The sequence below is a fragment of the Micropterus salmoides genome, unplaced genomic scaffold, assembly GCF_014851395.1.
Source record: "Micropterus salmoides isolate LMB-PRFRI ecotype aquatic unplaced genomic scaffold, ASM1485139v1 Ms_hic_scaffold_23, whole genome shotgun sequence".
NCBI lineage: Eukaryota > Metazoa > Chordata > Actinopteri > Centrarchiformes > Centrarchidae > Micropterus > Micropterus salmoides.
The window spans coordinates 882,668-905,688 of NW_024041484.1; the positions used below are offsets into that span (position 1 = coordinate 882,668).

Here is a 23,021-nt window from a genome sequence, read left to right on the forward strand (position 1 = left end):
CATATGTTAAACATTTTACTGCACTTTTTCATGCTGAAAAGCATGAAAAAGTGCAGTAGGAATAATACATATAAAATTTAAAAATTTTACATGTATTATTCCTACACATAAGATGTTTTCCCTGCGGGATAATAATAATAATAAATTGAATTTGTATAGCGCTTTTCACGAACTCAAAGTCGCTTATAAGCGACTCATGGTCTTATAAGCACAAATTGAAGCAATGCATTCCAAAAACATGTTGCATGTGACTATTAACATCGTAATAAAAGCTGCAAAATGCTGATAGTACTCATAGCAGTGTCAATATTCAATATGTCCTCATTGTTTAGTAGAAAGAGCTTGGATGTAATTTCAGACAACACGAGAAAATAATGTGCATCAACTAAAATGACTACATCACTAATATTAATTCAACTTCAGACTTCACATCACATCCTGCAAGACTGCCTGCATTAGGTTGCTTGTTGTATCCATAGACTTGAGGAGTTGACAGATGAGGAAGCCTGGGTGGAGCTGAGGTGGTGATAATGCCTGAAACACGGTGAGACCATCTTTAAGTCTTAGTATCTCCTTAGGAACAGCGATCCTCAAACCTACCACCAAGCACTACTTAAAAGATGATACATTAGTTATCTAGGCCTTGGCAGTGAGACCATAGCAAACACCCTTAAGGCCCCGACAGAAAGCGCTTTGCAGGTTTGAAAACGCGAGGCGCACAGCACTGCCTTTTTTGGATGAATTTGTAAAAGAGCAGTGTGCTGCGTTTCTAGCTTTAATAAGACAGAAAACGGAGGGCGCTACCCTGGCATTGTTTGAGGGTAGGCGTACAAACACGCAGGAGACGGGGAAACGGAGCTACGGAGCCAAGGCTGGTGGCTATTGAAGCAGCTGGTGGTACTTCAAGCTTCGTCTTAAAGATGGTTGGTTCAAGGCTTATTTTAGGATGACTTGCGGGCAGTTTGTTGCACTCTCCGGACTTCCGTCACCACAACTGAGTGCCATTCATTCGATTGGACAATGCTTGGTCACATGGACTTCACCTGGGCCCCCATTCCTCAGTTGTACCTGTAGATGGTCTCAGAGACTCTGTGCCTACACAGTTACTCACCAAAGTAAAGTTATAGTCATTTTATTTTGCCGGCCTGCATACTAATGACGCATATAACATACCTAAGAATCCTTAGCAGGGACACATTCACTCGATTCATTTCTATATGATTCAAAGCAGAATAAGCAAACAAAGAACACTATAAAAGTTAATATCATGCTTTGTGTCCTCCTTACCATCTTTATTGTCAAGAGCAATCTCACATGCGATACCGTTACATACGCTTCATAATTTATGCCTTCACAATATGGTCCATGGTAAGTGGTTGTCTGTATATGTATGGCCCTGGGATGGACTGCCGACATGTCCAGGGTGTACCCCGCCTTTCGCCCGATCAGGTCAGCTGGGATTGCCTCCAGTCCTCCCGCAACCCTGTACGCAGGATAAGCGGTTGACGATGGATGGATAGATGGAGGGACGGTATGCCAACTTTTTTTTGGAAACAAGTCTTTAATCCAAGTCTCTAATCCAAGGTACCTATTAATCTTTTACAACAGTTTTCATGAACCCAGTTGTATCCATAGCTAACCAAGCCCTCCAATGGGTATTTGTGGATGAAGTGGCTGCTTCACAGAGTCTCTTATCGAAAATATAATTTTTTCCAAAAGTCTGAGGATAATAAAAAGAAATATATATGTGATCTAAATGTTGTTTTGCTTTCTTTTTTTTTTGCACTGTTTTTGTCCTAAAATAGAGTCAAGATATGTATGAATCCTAAAATATACTATTTAACTGAATTCCTTGGGTCAGATTTGTATGGAAAATTCAACTCATTGATCTCTGTATGTTATTTACTTCAAAAGTGATGCAATTTTCTGTTTTTTCAGTTTCGGATTCAGGTTGACAATAGTACCAGGGTTATAAATAAAGGGTTTAAAAAGCACCATGGGACATTATTTAAGCACTTCAACTATTAAGAAAAAAACAGTGGCGAAAAAAAGCCTCCCATTGTTTGCTAAAGAGGTTAGCCGACAATGGTCACACACAAGGCTAGTCTGTCACAATATCAAATCGAACAGACAGGATAAACCTGGGACATGTGATCACAGTGAGAGTATATCTCTCCCTCCCACTGTGTACAAGCCTTTTCCATCTATTCCAAAACTAATCGCCATAAAGAGGTGATTTTGTAGACAAAGGATCCTAATTACTAACAAAGGTGAAAAGAGGGGGAAATCTCATTCAGGGTGAAAAACAGTGCACTTGGCCGACTTGAAACTGACAAAACTTAGATGACAGAGCCTCACTGACTGAAAAGGCAGTCCGCCATACTCGGGGACTACCAAGACCTGACCTTTGTTCTTACTTAGGTGTTTGACCAAAAGCCCAGTTCTGACACTACATCTTGGGGGGACACCAGATGCCTGGTGCTTTGTTGTCCTGTTGCTCATTGTTTGTGTTGCTTAATTTATACTGAACTAAATGTTTGTCATTCTGCACCCATTTGCTGCCATTTAATGATAAAATGTTATGCACATGAACAATAGGAGAAGCCAGAACTGATGATGTCTGCTCATTCCATATTGTTGAATGTTGAAGGACCAGGTCATTCCTTGTTACTTTCTAACCTCAATCTCCTTTAGGGCAACTTAATAAGTTCTAAATATAGTTTATCACTAAGATAATACTGTGTGAGATGCTGAATTGAGGTGTTGGGGTTAGCGGCCCCAATGTGGCCCCTGAGAAGAACTTGCTTGGGGAAGGTGCTAGAAGAGCCTTTACACACTAAGAAAGGGCTTCTTGTGACCTGTTGGACTTTGGAGTTATATTTAGGTCCCTTTCTGTTGTGTGAGTCAGAACCGTCACAGGACCAGGTGTTTAGTTAGACTTCAGCTTCACATCAACAAATATCAAGTTGATACACCCATATGTAGCTGTAATACACAGTGAGACCATTGTAGAACATGTCTCTAGATGCTATTTTGCCACGGTATGAGGCTGATATGAATTTTGTATTAGATAGATGTTGCAAGTGTATGGTATGACTGAACCATGTTCAGCCACATATGGTTGTATTGACTTGATATTTCTTGATGTGAAACAAATCTAACTAAAACACCTGGTCCTGTGACTAATCTGACTCACACAACAGAAAGGGACCTAATAATACCACAAAGTCCAACATGTCACTAGAATCTTTACTAAGAAATAAGGATTCTAAGGAAGCTTTTACATACTTGAAACTCTCCCAGAAGACTAAAAATGGGAATCCCATCAAGACTCTTGAATCTCCTTGCACCTTCCCCAAGCTAGTTCTTCTCAGGGGCCACATAGGTGCCCAAAATCACACAGCTCAATTCTTCATCCCACACCACTCACACAGTACAAATTCTTTTGTTGTTATAACTATATTTAGAACATATTAAGTCGCCATTATATGCCACCTCTTCAGCCGGGGGGGGGGGTTTCCATGTACTTGTGCGCACATGGAAACGTTTAAAATAACTGACAGCAGCATCTCTAATCATGAAAGTAAATGGTTAAAGAAAACACTCATACTACATTTAAACACAAAATAAAGAAACCACTGCAAGGATAAACCATAGTTTATATTAACACAGCGCAGTGAGAATCCAGACGTTTCATAGAGGAGAGAGTGTCTGTTAACAGACTGGAGTTCCGACACTTCACTCATAAACTGCAGAGCAGCAGAGCAATACAGGCTTCATGATCAGGGATGGTTTTTAGATCACGTCCACACTTCTGTCTATATCCCCTCTCTGCTGTGAGTCTGCAGTTCAATCAGTCAGTTGGTGTTTTTCATAATACGCCATTCATACGCAATGCGCCTGATATGGTCTAGTTAGGCTTAGTTTTATACTCAAGATGTTAGTAGGCTACTACCTGAAGGTGTTTCATTAAAACTAAGTGTGATATTATAAAAGATTGATGGCATCGAAGCAAGCACACGAAAAGGATTAACACAAAATGACCAGCAGGTGTCGCACTGCACCTCCCTCAGCTTTGATCACCTGGAGCCACTTGAGAAAACAGCTCCACTGAGTTAATTCTGCAGTGTTTAAAGATTCATCACACCTGATATGGTCTAGTTAGGCTTAGTTTTATACTCAAGACTGCCAACATTTGAACAAATTCCTGAGTAAGAGAAAGGGGTGTGTTACAACCCAGCTCGTTAGGGTAGGGCAGTAACAAGGTATTTGGGTTAAATTAAGGTGGTAAGGACAACTGAAATCAGGTTGAGTCGAAGTTTAATTAAATGAGTTGTCTCCAAAAAAACATAACAAAAGGAGGCTATGTAGGTACTGACAAAAAAAACACTTAACAAAAGGAGGTCAGTACCTACATGCTGTACAGGAATGTAGTGTAACCAAACAAACAATTTTCCCCCTTAAAGGGTGCCACTCACAATCTAGTTTACAAAGGTTTTTACTGACAAGAGTCACTTAAGCCGGCAACCAACACACAGATCAGATTTAAACACTCAAGACATTCACAGGGGTACACAACCAACAACAAGGCGAACTGATCACTGGCTCACAGTCGCCTCGAACTGCAGGAACACAAACTATTTGTAGGCCAGCTGGTGTTGATTGGTGAGTTCTGGTTGGCAGGTTCGGTAGGATCCTCGGCCACACCAATCAGACGCCAGCAAACAGCAACCAGGAAGTGGGTGGTTCCAGGTCCAGGGGAACCAATCCTCGACAGGTGCTTGCCGTGGGGATTTGCATACAGCTCAGAGAAATCCAAAACACAACTACTCTAAGGCAGCCAGCGGCGGCCGTAACAGGGTGTTGCACCTTTGTAGCTATAGCTAATCATTTAGCACAATTAGCTTCTATCATCCATTCCGTATGTGACAACAAATGTGTGTCACAATTGTTAAGATATTTTGTGTAATAACCTGTAAAAAAGGGGCATAATGTGAATGTATTTTGCACGGGGTTTGAGTAGTATTTTTGAGGGTGTAATTGCTTAACGACGCCACAAGAGGGAGTATCCACTTATGTGAGCGCTAGTAGGGCTGCGCGGTGCTTCTGCTCCTCAGACAGAGAACAGTCTGCTGAACGATCACGAGTGACATCTCCTGTCTCTGCTTTTCCTCTACAAAACAGGTTAGTAATGTGTGATATTTTGCTGCAATACATCTCTATGGACTTTTAAAACCTTTGTTATGTTGTTCTGACAACGTTTGATGTGTAAAACAGTGGTTTATTCAGTTAAGAGACTTTGAATTAAAAGTGTAGCTAGCACCCATGTAGAAAGTGTAACCAACATGGCGGTTTTGTTTATGGTCATTGCTCCTGGACATTGCACTTTTCTTTGTATTTGCGAAAGGTAAAGGTTGAGCTACGATTATTTAAAGTTTGTTGAGTTGAGGATGTGTCAAGTCCTGCATTCAAGTCCTGTCATCGTGATAATACTGAACAATGTAACATGTTGATAAGGTTAAAAAAAACTGTCTCTTGTATAATGTAGGCCTCTGTATTGTTTTTATATGTTGTATGTGAGAATGTTGTGGAAGTGTGAAACAAGTAGGCTTAACAGTATCAAAGCTACTGGATGTGTACGATTTTGGAGCTAGTAAACAGCAGTAAGTGTGAGTTACAGTACCAGATGAGGCTGGGAGAGGTGAATTATTTCTGTTGAACTGATATATAATTTGTAAAATATGTTATTCCAGCGGTTTAATGCATTAACATCCATGCTGTAGTGGGAACCTAAAAGTGAAATTTGTTAAAAGGAATGTGGTCAACGTGGTTTAAGTGAAGGAGGGGGAAAAAGAGATAAATTCTGTTTAATAAAGACAGAGAACAGCCTGCTGATCTCCTGTCTCTGCTTTTCCTCTACAAAACAGGACACAATATCTGTTCACAGGTTGATGCAAGCCAATAAGACAAAATAACCATATCATATTTTATTATTAATTAATATTGCCCAGGTTTTATCGAATTTGCTAATAAAACAGCTGCCATATGGAAACACACTGAACAAAAAGCCCAAATAAAGAATAGAACGTGATAACACAAAATCAGCCTTTGTACATCTCAGGTGTACTTTTATCGCGGAGCGAAGTACTTGGAGAAAGCACAACACCAGATACTAAATGAGAGAGTGAGACAGTTCCATTTCACCACTGAAGCCCTGAATAAAGAATCAGACAACTTACACCAAAAACTGGAAACACATCTGCCCAGCACAGTACTGGAAAAGGTCATGGATCATTCATCAAGATAGCCCAGCTATCTCAACACAACAAGAGCAAAGAAAGACAGACCCGAAAATTCCAAAACCTACAGGCGAGCCAGGAACGCAAACAAAACAGGAGAATTGTCTTGGACGACAACCCAACTGCATGGGAAACAGATAACAGATGGGTGAAAAATCTGACAGAAGTGAACTCACCCAAACAGAGCAAGACGTTTTGGCCAAAGGATTAAACTTTGCCATCACACCACAGCAGAATCGGCCATTAAGAAAAACAAATGAAGTAAAATAGAAGCAGAACAGCTCAGGCTAAATGTATTGGCAGTCCTTTCTAATGCGAAGAAAACTCCTTTCAACACATGGACACAAACACATATGAGACACTGAAGCGCGACCCAACCAGCAGGTACAAGAAGAAGCCCATAGAATGTCTACAACAACTTCAGAAAGACTCCATCACCCGGGAACAGTATTAGGGGAGAACAGGGGCGAAAGTACCATTTTTCAGGAAAACCTCATTTTAAAAGAAAATGTTTCAGACAGATATATTTTTGCTGTGGTCACTAACTCACAGATGTGGTCTATCAATATCAGGTGGTATTTTGTACAAATGTAGAACGACTTCCGTAAATTTCACTTTAAACATAAGTGGCACATTGTTACTTTCGACCCCATCAGGTGTTCAATACAAGCTAGATGTTTTGTGTTACCCTTGTATTTAATAAATCAACATGACTGTGACCTTGTTAATGTGTAACTGCAAACATTTTTTGTCCTATATCTTTAAAAAAAAAAAATTCAAGTTTCAGTTTTAAAAGTGACCTGACAGCTCAAACTTGAATTGTTTAGAATATTTCATATTATATTAAGCATATATTATAAATGTATAATATAAATATGCAAATGTGTGCACCTAAAACAGGGGGGAAATGGTAAGATGGACATTGTTAACGAACCTGACATGATTAAAATAAAATAATATTTTACTGATCCTGCACTGGGGATATTTGCATGTTGCAGCAGTTTCAGAAACAGTGAAAAAATTAAACATAATTTAGAAAGATAAGACAAAAAAGAAAATAAACAATATAATTAAGATAAAAATTAAAAAGCTATTTACAGAATAGGCCTATACAAATTTCACATTTTGAAATGAATTTAAATTTGTTATAGTAAGAACAGTATGAGTGATCTGCATTTTGTGTGCATGTTAATGACACCTGACCACTGACCTCCTTAGGAGACAGGCCAAAATAAATCTCAGCTGCTCTGTTAATTTAAGCATGCAGCTTCCTCTCCTAGTCCAAGGAGAAGACTTAATAATGTGAATCTGTACCTGTGGTCTAGTCTTCTCCCCAATTATCTCTGCCCTCCTCCTGCATTATCTGAAAAAAGCGCATGGCATATGGCATGGGACTTTATCAGCTGACCTGAGACTAATGTTTCTAATAGAGATGTCCAGAAACGCCTTCTCATAAACATATGGCTGAATCAGACCTCTGTCTTTCTGACCCACGCTATTGGCATATTCTGTTGGTATAATATGACATAAACATGTTTTAATAAATGCCTCAACACAGAGAAAGTCACCACATTAGCAGCGGGACAAAACAAACACTTGTGGTCAGGTGTAGCGAGACAGGAACTCCTGACATATAAACACAATTTATTTTTATACTGAAAAACTCTGACAGGGCAAACTTCAGGGTGTGTTAAAGCACTAAATAACCTGTAGATTAATCCTTACTGTGACACATGAAATGAGAGACACAACTAATTCGAAAAACAGTCCCGCTTCAGAAATTTACTTGCCGTGCTCGAAAACAGTTTTCCGAAGACGGCTGTGGGAAACAATGACAAAATCATGCGATATTTGGCAGCTCTATCAAGGGTTGCGTACTGAAGGTGCTGTCACAGCTTGGACTGAAAATGCAGTCAGGGCTCTGAGAAAATCGCCTTGTTACTTTCGTCCCGTGTTACTTTCGCCCCAGTTTACCCCTACCATTTGTATCCTGGAGAAGCCATTCCTTGCAAATATGGACTATCCAAAATACACAAAGAAGGAGCCACACTCAGGCCAATTATCAGCAGCATTAACTCGATCACCTACAACATTGCAAAACACGTTTCTACCATCTTAGCCCCTTTGGTTGGCAACACGCCTCACCACATCCAAAACTCCATTGACTTTGTAAACAAAGTTCGAGGACTGAAACTGGACCCAGATGAAACCATTGTGTCCTATGATGTGACCCCTTTGTTCACCTGCATCCCCACCACGGAGGCACTAGAATCCGTAAGGAAACGGCTACTACAAGACCACACCCTGGACAGCAGAACCAGCCTCAGCCCTGACCAGATCTGTAAATTACTCGACCTCTGCCTAAACACCACCTATTTCCAGTACAACGGAGGATTCTACAGACAAAAGCATGGCTGTGCCATGGGCTCACCAGTTCCACCTATTGTGGGAAACATCTACATGGAAGAAGTGGAGGGAAAAGCCCTCAACTCTTTCAGAGGAACAGCACCGAGCCACTGGTACAGGTATGTCGATGACACCTGGGTCAAATTTAAAACCCAAGAAGTGCAAGCCTTCACAGAACACATCAACTCCGGGACAGTAACATCAAGTTCACACGAGAAGATGTTCACAACAACAGTTTAGCTTTGATGGACTGTGCTGCACACATTGTAGAGGACAGGAGCCTGCAAATTGGAGTGTACAGGAAACCCACACACAGATCAATACTTACTTTTATTTTATTTTTTATTTTTTATTTTTTTTACCTGTCCTGCCCGGCAGCCTGGTATGAGTATGAGGAGCTGGATACCATATTGTGCCAGACAGATTTTACTTTAACAAGAGAGTGTTAATATACTCCTTTGTCTGTATTGTTATTTATTCAAATTTATTTGTCACCGGGCCAGACAGGGGACAGACATGGGGATGGGGAATAGAAACACCACATAAACAGACAGCACAGAGAGAGGGCAACACCTGCAAGAGAACAGGGATGGGGGGGTGGGGACAACGGGAAATAGCAGAAGGAAACACCAATTGCAGAAAGCAACAAAACCTGCAATAGAATGGGGAGGGGGGCTTGGGGCAGAGAAAAAACAAACAACAAACACACAAAATAAACAGACAAAAACAAAGAGACAACCAGCCGAACAGCAGCAATAAACAGCTGACATAGGAAGACAATTGAGAGAGAAATGAAAACGGAAAAATAAATAAATCAGGCAACATAAATAAACAACTCAGCACCGCAGTGAGAGCTGAGATAATAACAATTAATTTAAATAAGTAACTTAATGAAAAACATCAAGAATAATTCTACCAGGGAGAACTTTTGTGTCTATATGTGAGTAGCCAATAGGGGTGGAAAAGAAGTCAACTCCCAACAAATTGCGACGCGAACGCAGAAGAACCCGACCCGACCAGCAAACGCCAAAGACACCAGCCATCCAAATGCCAACTGACAACGCAATGCCGTCGGAACACAAAAGGCAGAACCCGCAGAAGAGCGGCACCCGGACCAACCGCGGAATGGGCAACTAAACCACCAAAATGCCACCCAACATCACCGCACAAGTTACGACCCCAACCCGCACACCACATGAGCACAGCGACACCCACCGCCCGGCAGCCGCCCGCGTGTTCTGCGTGCGAGGTCGAGCAAATGTGAGAAAGCAAGCGGCAGAACACAAAGCCAGCAGAGGAAAAACACCAGCAGCAAGTCCCAGACAAAAACACCAGCAGCAAGTCCCAGCCCAGCAGCAAACACGCTGCCCAGGCCAAGGTGCACCCGCCAATAAAAGTCCGCCGCCCCCCCCCCAACCGCCAGAAAAGTGGGGGCCACCAGCGCCAGCCCAGCATCCCTCATGCACAGCAAACCCTGCCATGCAACGCCAGCCAAACCAGCAATGAGGCAAAGTCACCGCCAACCCACCCACCCGTCAAGGGCCGGGAACCCCAGGCACACATCCAGAACAAACCTGGAGCACACCTCTGCCCCACACACACCCTGTGCATCCAGACAACTAACTACCTCAGTCTCCAAAGGAGTCCAACAACCGGCCGACAGAGAAACAGGGGAGCTCGGATCTGAGGCCAACAAGGCAAACCAGGGACGCAAACTAATCCCCCTAAGCCTACCAGGAAATGCCCCCCTGGACTCCAATGCACAAACCAATGCCCAGCAGCCCCCCAGAGACCCTGCACAGAAAAAATAACTGCATCAAAATGCATCGACAATCGCCCCACAATCCCATCGCAGCCATCCAAACCGCAACCAGACCGACCCGTACCGCACTGCGCCCAGAGCCCCGCCCCAAGGGAGAACAGCAGAGTGCCGTGCCGAGGAACTCTCTGCTGCCAGGGAGCGATAACGCGGGAATACCAGGGCTGACAGTCCCCCAGCCCAGCCGGCGGCATCCCCCTCCAGAGTGCAGGCAGAGCCAGCAGCACCCGAGGTCAGTCCTATCCCCGGATGGGGGCCCAGCCCATCCAGTGAACCACCCCCAAGGAAGAGGTCCAAAACCCACCCCATGTGCCCCATGGACTCCCGAAAGCCCCCCGCTGTGAGAGAGGAGGCAGCGGGAAGCAGCGGGGGGGCCCGACGAGGCCCCAGGTCCCAGGCCCAGGGACACACCACCCGCCCCAGAAATGATCAAAAGCCAAATACCTGAGTCCCCAGACCCCCATGTCCAGAGCGGGCACCCACGCCAGGAGAGCCACGCCCCCCCAACCCACCCCAGGACAGACGAGGCGGACACCAACCCCACGGCACCCTTGACGCCATGGGGCTCCAGGGGCAGGACATGAGGCCAATGAGACCCCCCCCCCCCCCCCCGCCTGCCTCTGTAAATATATTGTATTGTATTGGACACATGTCATGGATTGTGAAGTGTTGTATGGTGGAGTAAAGATAAGGTGTGTGGTAACTAAGGTGCAGTTAAAACTGGAGGGTAGTTGTGACACAATACTCAATACTTACTTTTTGATTCCCACCACCCACTGGAACACAAGCTAGGGGTCATCAGAACCTTGCACCACAGAGCGGACAACATACCAACAAGTGCAAAAGCCAGAGAGAAGGAACAGAACCACCTGAATGGGGCACTTACAGCCTGTGGATACCCTAAATGGACCTTTGTGAAAACAGACACAAAATCCAGGAAGAAGACCAACACTACAGGGGAGGAGGAAAAGAAGGTCAAACCCAACAACATTGTTATTCCATATGTGTCTGGAGTATCAGAGAAACTCAGGAGGATTTTCAACAAACACATCCCTGTGTTTTTTAAACCCAAGAACACACTAAGACAGATACTTGTCCCCCCCAAAGACCACACACCCAAACACAAGAAAAGCAATCTAGAGTATGCGATCCAGTGCAGTGAGGAATGCACAGAACTGTACATTGGGGAAACTAAACAACCACTACACAAACGCATGGCTCAACACAGAAGGGTTAACTCCAGGGGCTAAAGTCAAGACTCAGCAGTTTATTTAAACCTGAAGGATAAATCAACAACTGCAGTTCAGTCAATTGGTGTTTTTCATAATGCGCCATTCATACGCAATGCCCCAAAGTACAAGTGTACCTGACTGTAAAGCTACACCTTTCTTTAATTCGCTACAGTGTAACAACACCACAAACTACATGATCATACAGTTGACTCGCCACCTCTCATAATGATTAATGAAGGGGGATTTGTATTATGTAATTAGTTTTTGCTAATAAACTGTCAACTATGTGTATAATTTTGTGTAGACATTGCATCTTATGGCAAAGAGGGAGAACCACAGCAGTAATGGAAATTCTTTGGTAGAACGTTTATTTTGAAGAGTAGCCTGAAGCATAGACATAACTGGTAGGTCGACGAGAAACGAAAAAAAAGCCGTTCTCCCGTTTTTGGTTTCTGAATCCAAAAACGAAAAACAACTAAACCAAATTCAAATTTGTTTTTTTTAAATTCCTATTTTTATTTCTTTACAGAGTACGGTCTAGACCTGCTCTTTTATGAAAAGCGCTGTGAGATAACTGTTGTTGTGATTTGGGGCTATATAAATAAAATTGAAATTGAAATTTCTCCGTTTGAAGATAAACGTTAAGAAAAGAAAGAAGTAATGGTAAACATGTTAAAATAAAAGCCAAGCTTGTAGAAAGGTCAGATCTGTAACATTATGCAGCACTAAATAACGTTAGACCAGGGTGATGTTAGATGAAAATAAATAAATAAATAAACTTGGACCGAGACAAATAAGCAACAGTAGTTGATTATGCACTATAATATTGCGCATTTATTCAAACAAGAGCAAGCAAGAGTCACGTTTTTTTAAGCGCATTGTTTAGTGCAGGTTAATGTAGGTAAAGCCAAGAAATGATTGTGTGTGCAGAGTTGTTACTGTCAGCGCTATATTTTTAATATTAAATTCATATTTAATGTGGTTTCCACCATAATGAACCAAGCTGTTTCCCCTTTCTACCAGCAGGTGGCAGGATTTAAATGAAGGCTTTATTAAACGTTTTGAATCCAGATTACTGATATCGATCGATTTATTCATTTCATGTGTTTTATGTTTTATTTGCAGCCTAGTTATCATGTTCATCATTCACCCTCAGCCCAGAGTTAAACCTGCATGCCCTTCTGTTCTAACCTGCTTCTAACACTGCTGTCAGCTTCTCAGCAGCTCTGACAACAAACTCACATCAGAAATGTCCTTATGTAGGCCATCTGGCCAAAAGAATGATTTACCAGTGTGCTATATACTGTGTGAATCTTTCTTCTCCATACACATCCCAGTGTGTATAAAATACAACACTCCCATTGTGTCATGCAAGTGAAGAGAATCCATACAAGTCTTTCCATACATAATTTATTCAACATATATAGCACATACATGCTTCAGTATGGCTGCAGAACATTGACTGTGACTATAAGGTAAGAAAATTTTATGAGGTCCTCAAAAGAAAGTCCAAAAACATAATTAAGTTATTAAAAACAGGCTGTCAATGCTGAGTACGTCAGCAATAACTGCAATAAAACATTTTCAGTAACTTTTGTTAACAGTTCTGCTCAATTGACTTGTACAAATCTTTGCCCTTTCCTCTGTACAGAACAGCTTCAACTCTTGGATGTTGGTGGGTTTCCTCACATGAGCTGCTTTTTATGTCAGGACTTAGGGTCAGACCCACCTCCACCTTTATTTCCACACATTATTAGGGCCCGAGCACGACCAAAAATTTGTATTTTATGGGTTTCGTGCATGGGTGTGGCAAAATAGCTCGCTTGCGCCCCCTATAGAGCAGCCCCGGGACAAAGTTTCATCTAAATGTACGAAATTTCTGTGGTAGGTGTATCGTGTCCAGACGTACAAAAACGCCTCTTGGAGCCATTGCCTAAACCCAACAGGAAGTCGGCCATTTTGGATTTAATGGTCTTTTTTTAGCGATTTACACACTTTGTACTTTAACGTACTCCCCCTTAGGGATTTAGTCCAATTTACTTAAAATTTTTACTGTGCAGTCTAAACCCATTGACAATTAAAAGTTGTACAAACGGTTATTATCAGTCGACCAGTTGGACAGCCCGCCACGGGCAAAAATCGATGATTCGCCATGAAACAGGAAGTTGTTGTAACTTTACTGTAAATTGATGAGGCCATGTTGTAAAACTTGTGTGTTTTCGGGTAACAGCGTGGTGGTGGCGTGGCAGTGAAGTTCCATGCTTCATCATGACAGGAAGTTGTTGTAACTTTACTGTACAACTCAGATCTGTACAAAATTTTACACATTTAATAAGACTCCCGCCCTGAACACATGTACATGCCAACATTCACCCATAGTCATAGGGCCACCTGCTGGCACCAGGAAATGACCTTTAACGAAGCAGCCCTTGTGGCCTACATGTATGAAATTTCTGTGGCACATGTATCATGTCCAGATACTGTTCGCTTGAGGATCTGATAACATGCTATGGAGAAGCAAGGATGAGTCATTAGGAAGACGCCTGCAACAGGTCACGTACCACTGAATGTGATCATGGCATGTACACTGTAACAGACTTTTTTATAAGACCAGTCTTTTTGAAAAGTACAATGCTATACACCTACATTTGATATGTTAATCTTTGAAAGAATCATGTTAATCTTTTCTAAAAACTTTACTTTGTGTGTTTAAGTTTTAATGGTGTCAACGTATGCATGTAAACTTTTAAAAAATACAGTGAGATTGAGTTTGAAACCTAATGGTGAATTTCTAATCCAGAGTCTCTAAAAATATAAAAGGCTATATTATAACAGTTAATTAGGATAAAGAACAGCTAAAACTAAACAACTTCAATGAAACAAAGAGGTAGAGAAAGGGTTAAATTTGTGAAAACAATACATGTAAGAAGCCACTAGATGGCAGCAGAGGATAAGAAATTCACCATCAAAGAGGATGCGGTCAGCGTACACGAAGGTGGAGACTAGGAGGAGAGTAGGTAGAATGCCCACCTGAAGGGTGGGGTCTGAGGTGAATATAAGGCGATGTTCACTGACTGCGTATTCAGTTCCAGAGACGTTTTAGGCATTTTTGACAAAGTTTCTTAAAGTGGGGAGGGTTAGGAACAGGCCTTCAGCTGGCCTAGCCCGGCCTTTTCTTACCATACTTTAACGACTTCAGAGTTTTGCTGTTCAGTCTAAGCCCATTGACTATTAAAAGTATACAAACTGTGAGATTTTGTGAAACGGCGTGCCCGTGGCGTGGCATCCGATGATGATTCACCATAAAACAGGAGGTTGTTGTAACTTCAGTCTACATCAGCGGTCGGCAACAGGCCCACCAGCAATAACATCTGGCCAGATTGCTTTGATAACAGAAAACTAAAAAAACACTAAAAAAAGCAGAAAACTAAAACATGAATAAATTGATAGCAGCTGGTGCTGAAGTAAATCTCAGTCATGACAACAATAATTACTCACATAATCACTTCCTCTTAAGTAATTGTGCTACAAAATAAATTTTTTTTTTTGCAGCAATGCTTTATGTTTATTGAAAGCTTTTACTTTGAAAAGCTCTGAAGGACATTTGAAAGAATCTCTGGCTTGCTTGACACATCTCTGGAAAAGCCGTCAGTAAACGTATGATTGGATTCCCAGAATTTCCTCAGGGAAATGAAAATAAGCGTCCATAGGGTTTATGAATGCAGATCAAACGCTGAGATGCACACAAACTATAGAACATGCTTTATTGTGAGCATGTGCAAAAGTTTCCTTTGTGTATAATGTAGTAAGAGTTAGGCTAATCAATTTGTTTAACAAGGGAGAAAAAAAAGTCGCTGGATTTTGGGATTGCTCACCCAATTCCCTACCGACTGAGCTAAAGTGGACATGAGTAGGCTATCCAAGGATTTGAAATAATTTAATAACAATGTTCTGGCCCGTCATGTAATGGCTTGAAAAAAATTCGGCCTGATGCCAGGCTTATTTGCCGACCCTTGGTCTACATGCTCACATCTGAACCAAATTTGGGATGGATTATGAGAGTCTCGCCCTGAAGACATCCACATGCCAATATTCATTCAAAGTCATGGCACCACCTGCTTGCAACAGGAAATGACATGTTTTATGTTGTAATGTACTAGAAATATTAATAAAACTATTAATATTCTAAATTATTAATTATAATTTATAAATAAGGGGCACCAAACTGGAATCAGGGACCAGTAACCAAATATGAGCCAAACATGGTGAGTCCGTACACTGGCCGTGGCAAACAACTCTTACTACATTATACACAAATAATGACAAGCACTTCTTAAAATTATAATAGGATTTATTCAACTCAAGCATAGATAAATGATCAACAACATTATCAAGTAAACCACTATTAACTATTCTAAGCAAAATTAAATAAAGCCAATAAAACAAATCATACAAAAGCATACAACAAACTAGCAAGCGTGTGTGTGAGAGAGACAAAAGAGGGGGAGAGACTAACGTGGATCCGACCACGTGGGTGGTCGCAGATCCGGTTCAGAATGGGTTAGAGGCCAGCTGATTTTGAAATCAAGATGGCGGTTCAAACCATGTAATTTCAGGATGGTGGAAAATCTCTCTCACTTGAACTACAAAAAAATGGAGACGCACTCTGATGCAAGCCCGCTATGGGTTACAGGTGTGGTGAGCTTCTGGTTAGCACAGAGAAAAGCTGTATACAATATACCACAGTCTATCCTACAGCCACCAGCAGTGAATGTTCATTGCTGGCTTTGGATTAGATAGAATGTGAAATTGTATCTGTTCTCAGCCAACAGCAGCCAGCACCAAAAATCCTAATTACTGTTGCTACAACTTTATCAATGAGAGGGACGGTAGTGAACTTGCATTCAGCTACCGTGTTCCTTGGCTTGATAAAAATACTGACACGTTTCCACACAGTCATGGTACTGGTACCGGACACAAACAACGTGCCTAGGTAAATATCCCTTTGGAGTTTCTTAACAGAAATTCACCACATGAAGCTTGTACAAGTTACAATAACAAAGTTATAGAACTATCTGCTGGCCAGACATACTAAAGCTTCTTGCGTGTCACTTTTGGTAGCGAGTAGATGCGTCAGTCCTTTTAGGAAATCCAGCAGAGTTTTTCTCTCGGATCGGTTCTAACGATGCCGGTAGTTTCAACGGCAAAGCTGATTCTTCGGCGGCAGCAACAAGAATTCAGTGAAGTCGACGTTGGTTGAGAAGGTAGAACACAGAGGTGATCTTCTCTCAGTTAAGCACCAAGTTTATCCGTCTTCTTCTGCAGGCATTGTTGAGAATTATTTTAGAACATTGCAGCCTAAATTGTTATCATTAATTGCTAGAGCGAAGGTGGTCTGCATTGGCATCATTTAAAGTATTATTTTAGAGTGTAAAGTTAAGATCACAACGCTGAAACTCCATAGCTCTGAGAGTGTGTGGTCCTCTCTGTGTCTAGCTGCCCAGAGGCAGTAACAGTAGCACATGTGTGTGTAAGCAGGCATGTGTGTAAGGAGCAGGATGAGCACAGCAAGGCATCATCAAAAACCCCAGCAGAGGAAAATGTAGAAGCAGACAGTAATAAATGACAGCTGGGGAACAGTGTTAATTGGTAAAAACAACACAATAACAGAGGAAAAGAAGTTCATCATGAGGAAAGGAGGGGGCAAACCAGCCCGGAAGAGATATATATATAAGGCTGTCTGCAGACCATAGGATGGACTTCATCCTCCGACCTGCTGGGATGTTGTACGGACGTTGTATGTGTTCTGTTTTGGAATAAACTCTTTTGCACCGACTCTTGACCGTCTCCAGAGAAGTTTTTGATTGCAAATTTATTGACTATAATAGAAAGCTAATGGAGTATTTTTTGACAAAGTTTATTAAGTTGGTGAAGGTGGGGACCAGGCTTAACTGGCCCAGCCTGGTCGTACATATGACCCAACAGCATGAAACGTTATCTTGTGTATAACGGTTTCTTTAGGGATCCAAAATTGTGGTGGTAACACAAAGGGGAAAAAAAAAAGAGGTAGGAAAAAGAAGAAAACAAGAGTAGGTCGTCCAGAGAGTAAAATGTGTATTCAGGAACAAAGAAAGTTCAGCGCTGAGAAAGTTGTGTCTCCTATCACCGCTTGCACAGTCGTGGAAAAGACAATGTGCTGGCTGTGCTCAGGTCTACTTATACCAGAGGGGGGCACCTCGCCGGAGCGACCTGCAAGATTACAAGCGCAGCCAACAGTGGCTCTGCTTTTAGATCTGACTCACTATTTCGCAGGTAGGTGTGAAACAGGCTTTGGTGCCTGTTTACAGTCCTTTGTTTGATATAACTCCAATTCAGGCTTTTGGGAATTCAATAGGCTCGGGTCAGGCCTGTAGGATGTCACCAAGGAGGTAAGCCAGGGATTGAAAAGTGAAGCTGACCAAAGCCTGCACGGAGGGCTCCCTGTAGACCCAAAAATTAAGTCAAAACCCTTTGACACCCTGTCGCACTTAAGAATGTAGAATGTATCCATATTGATTAGATTCTAAACTGTCAGCGGATCTAAAATAAATATTCGTCCATCAGTGACGCTGTGTTGGTGTTTGGCAGGTGTTTGACGATCCGAGTCAGACAAACACACTGAGCCAAGAGACTTTTTGTTGGCGCAGCTATGCAGCTACCAGAATTACGGTGTTTCTGCCATTGTTCTATGTCACATGCTCGATCATGCGCAGTAGACGCTGGTGCCAACAGGAAGTAGCCCTGTAGTAGTATTTTATTGGTCCAAAACTGGCTTCACTGCTCTCCATTCAAATCAACGGGGTGGCTATGGAGGTCACAAGGCCCAGTCTTTGTTCTACCAGACTGTGAGGCCCAACAACAGTCACACCCCATATACATCTACATGCCAATATTCAGTTATTGTCATAGCGCCAAGTGCTATGTAGTGCCACAAAGGGGACACAGGAATTGATGATTAACACCTTGTGCAGTGTCTCAAGCGCATGGCAAATTCACAGCTGCAACTGCAGAGCAATGCGGCCGCCTCACACCTTGACACGTGCGAGGACCCGTCCAACGCTGCTTGCAGCTTTAATTGGTAATGAAGGTTTTTTAAAGGAATCCTCCCAACCCTGGGTAACCTGGGGAATTTGTTTAGGAGTACTGTGCATAGATGTGGTGTCAGAATAATTGAAAAACTTATTTCTTGACTGATTCAGCATATTTGGATGACAATGACGATGCTAATCCAACACATTTTTGTAGTATGCTGTGTTGATTCTGACTTAAGCCTAGTTCACACTACACGATTTTTAGCCGGATTTGCCACTCGGCGAGCAGTTTCAGCAACAGCTGATTTCTGACTCACGATGTCAGAAACAATTCCTGTACAATAAACCAGTAATTCTGTCTCTAATCAGCCATTCACATAATCACATTATTTATTCACCATTCTCTATTTCAGTGCTGTTCATACCGTTATATTGTCCTATTGTAGATACTGTATACCAATCCACCTACCTCAAGTCATTACTCCTGCGCAAACTACTTATTTATTCCAGCATCCTTTGCACTATGCTTCATTGCACTGCGTACATGTATGCATGTATATGTACCTGTATATCACATCTGCCTCCGACATGTACATACTCCTGCATCCTTTGCACTCTGCTCACTGCACTATTTGTCAGTATGTCTATATTGTTTTTGTTCATAGCTTCTGTAGTGTACTACACAACGCTGAAAGTCGTGTAGGGTTTAAGAGCACACAAAATCACGGAAGTTGGAAGTATTAGTTTATCCAACTTCCTGTCAGAACCAGCTAAATCCAACATGCTAAATCCAAGGGTATACTGGGAAATGTAGGAAAATTTTGTAAGGTTGCTACACAAGTTGGGTCCAGTGGAGTGTTTTTTCCAAACACCATTTAATCAAACATATACTTTATTTATTTGATGCAAATCAGTCATTGCACTTGTCACTTCACTTTCGTCCAATTGTCATTCCACAACAAAAATTAATCCACAATCAACATGAATGTCAACAAAACCACAAGAAGCAACCAAACAGCAATCTTCAGAGGTTATGGTACACATGAAGCCACAAGTTTCAACTCCTTACACAGGAGCACACTAGCTTATTATACTTGCAGAAGGCTCGCAACATCAGGTCTAATACTGTAACCAGTTCTGAAAATGGAGGTCAGATGAACATAGTATAGTCTAAGGAGAAAGCAACTGTTATGATTACATTTCTAATAAGTCATATAATTGAGAGCTTTACAGATTTTATAATAATAATCCAAATTCAAAAGGCCCACTTAGTAGCTTTTTGGAGCTTTCAAGCATAATATTTAAGTGAATGGAGCTGGCTCAGGTGTCGTCACATGGCCTTGTGACTTCACCTTATTTTTGACTTGATATCAGGTCTATTTCATATGAAAGATTTAAGCTCATTAACTTTAAAGTTTAGGACAATGTCTTTGAACTTGACTCAGAACGTCATTGTCAAAACTTAAGATACCAGTATTGAGTAGCGTAATGGCACTGCATGTAGTTAAGTCCCTAGTTTAAGTAAATTTCCCAGTAGCGCTTGGGTTGCGTAGCTTAAATCATGTAGCAGTAGTGTTGCTGTACCCTCGTCTCTTCCAATGAAGGATCACCTGTAGCTTCAGGAGCAACATCTTCAAGCAGTTTTCCCAAATCTGCCTGTGATTTACAAAACAATGACTTGTCCAACCTCTTGTTTGTTTTGATTTTCTGACTCGTGGTCGAGGATTTAGGTTGATATTTTGGTCAGTACTGACTGAACACTTGTCAGTACTGACCAAAATATCATCATCGTGACTGATGTTTATCTGTGTATGACCCGAGCAAACACCGTTAGCTGAAGAAGACTTTGAGATGTGGATGAAAGGTCTGAGAAGCTAGTAAGTGGACCGTTGAACTTTTATTTTGTTGCACATGGTGTTCTCATAGGTCGAGAATGACCTTTCGTGCTTTTTCCCTTCATAACAATACAATTTTCCATACACTTTCACTGCACTAATGTAAATACATGAATAATTCTCATTGGCAGAGCAGAGCACTTAATTATAATCTGTGATCAAGCGCCAAAAAAAAAAAGACTTCACATTAACCTTAATAATAAATCAATCAAACACAAATGTCTAAAGCAAGAAGTGCATGTTGAAGTAAAGCTGATGCAGACAGGGCAACACATGGAACTGGCCCTTCCCTTCTGCTTACACCAGGAAAGGTTTCTGGACCTGTGGCTTGATCAGTCTCTTGACTCAGTACTCCCTGTCCACCTCAGAACACGCTGCAGTCCAGACAAGCTCACCCTCTTCCTCTGCTTTCAAACAGGCAGGTTGTCTTAGCAACCAGGTCCGTTTTATCCAGCAGCCTGGTGACTGGTGTTTGGGCTCCAGAGGGCTGGGTGGGGCCATGCTCCCCTGATCTGTGCCATGGACGATGCAGCGTCTGGGATCATAGTGTTCATCATAGTGGTCTACGCCCCCCCTGTCAGTCTCCGCTCCAGCCGGTCCAATTTGGCCAGGTTTTCCTTCAGAAGTTTGGAACCGGGGCTCAGATGTAGGGCTCGCTGGTAGTACATCCTGGCTGCCGCATAGTCTCCCTGCATGCATACACGCACACACACACACACACACACACACAAAACAATACACACATTACTATGTGTTAAATCCAGTACTACCTGGGGCTGTTGCTCTGTCAAAAGCTTATAACTGCTGTTTAATTCCATTTAAATGAGGATCTAAATTCATGACCAGTGAAAACTAGTCAAAAGCATGACGTTGATGACAGATGAAGAAGAGCTCAAAGACAACTTGAGACTGAAAGACTGAAAAATGCTAGACTGCTTCCAAGAGCCTGACAGGCTGAGTATGTGACTGATGGCTACATCCACACTACTACATTTTTGTTTTAAAACGGAGACTTTTTGCTACGTTTGCACCTCCCGTCCAGACTAAAACGGCAAATCAGAAGACCTAAAACAGAGAAGTTTAAAATGCTGCCAACAAAAATACGTAAAACAGTAATGAATGTGTAAGAATTTTTGAAAGTGCAGTAGCATCTATGTACATTTAGTGCAGGTGCCGACCATTTAAGGAGGTAGGTCAGATTGTATGCGTAAATGGTATGACAACAATAAAAATCACGATATACAAAATATAGTATATATATAAATAAATAAAAAGTACAGAGATCTATTTTGTGCAAGTTGAGTTCTAATTACAGAGGTAAGTCAGGTGGTGTGCAAAACAGTATGGCAGTAGTGGTGGGAAGAATGACATTTGAGTATACTTGTGCAGATGGAATGGAGCAAAGGAGCTTAAAACAGATGAGGCAGCGGTACAGGTAAAACTGTGCAACTAAGAAAGGGACGTGACAGAGCAATTTTAGTGTGCAAAAACAGTCCGTGAGTGGTGGAGGAGACCTAGCAAGTACAGAGATCGGACAAGAGTTCAGAAAGACGTGCTTTAAAGGGAGTGAGAGGGATGAGGGTCTCTAGCTTGAGGGTTTTTTGTAACTCATTAAGGTCGTTGCCAGCGGAGAACTTGGTGGCGACGTAAGGTGGTATGGGGTTTTGGGGTGACCAGAGAGATGTACCTGCTTGAGCTCGGGCTGCGGGTGGGTAATGATATAGACACCAGTGAGCGTAGGTATTGGGGGGCTCTGCCTAGCAAGCACTTGCAAATAAGTTGGTACCAGTGAGTAAGGCAAGGAGTGTGTAACAACGGCCAGCCAATTAATGCGTAGAGGTCGCAGTGGTGGGTATTAAATGGGGCGCCGGTAACGATGGCACTGTGGTAGACCACATCAAGTTTTTTCAGGAGAGAGTTTGAGGCAGATCTGTTGATGACATCACTGAAATCTAGCATGGGTAGAACAGTCATTCTTACCAAGGCAAGTTTGGCAGCTTGAGTGAAGGAGGCCCTCTTGCGGAATAGGAAACTGATTCTGGACTTAATTTTAGATTGAAGGTGGTTTATGTGGGGCTGGAAAGAGAGGGAACTGTCTATCCAAACACATAAGTGTCCACATATTCTAATTCTGACCCATCTAGCGTTGTGATGCTAGTCAGACGAGCCGGTGTGGGAAGAGATCGGCTGAAAAGCATACACTTAGTTTAGTAATAGATGGAGGTTTCGGAAAGGAGTACAGAATGGAATTAAAGCTCTCCTGGAGGTTTGATAACACAGTGTACAGTGATGGGCCGGAT

General features: G+C 42.1%; 1 protein-coding gene and 1 pseudogene across 1 annotated transcript in view; one reads left to right on the forward strand and one right to left on the reverse strand.

Annotated features, from left to right (window-relative positions):
- Positions 1 to 1,414: 1,414 nt before the first annotated feature.
- LOC119918510 lies at positions 1,415 to 11,894 on the forward strand (annotated as a pseudogene).
- A 7,788-nt stretch (positions 11,895 to 19,682) lies between these two features.
- The window catches only part of tmtc1 (transmembrane O-mannosyltransferase targeting cadherins 1), a 206,268-nt gene continuing 202,929 nt past the window's right edge, over positions 19,683 to 23,021 (reverse strand). Inside the window, exon 19 of the mRNA XM_038738692.1 lies at positions 19,683 to 21,410. Within this exon, the coding sequence (XP_038594620.1) occupies positions 21,285 to 21,410 (126 nt within the window). The 3' untranslated portion in view covers positions 19,683 to 21,284. The remainder of the gene's footprint in view (positions 21,411 to 23,021) is intronic.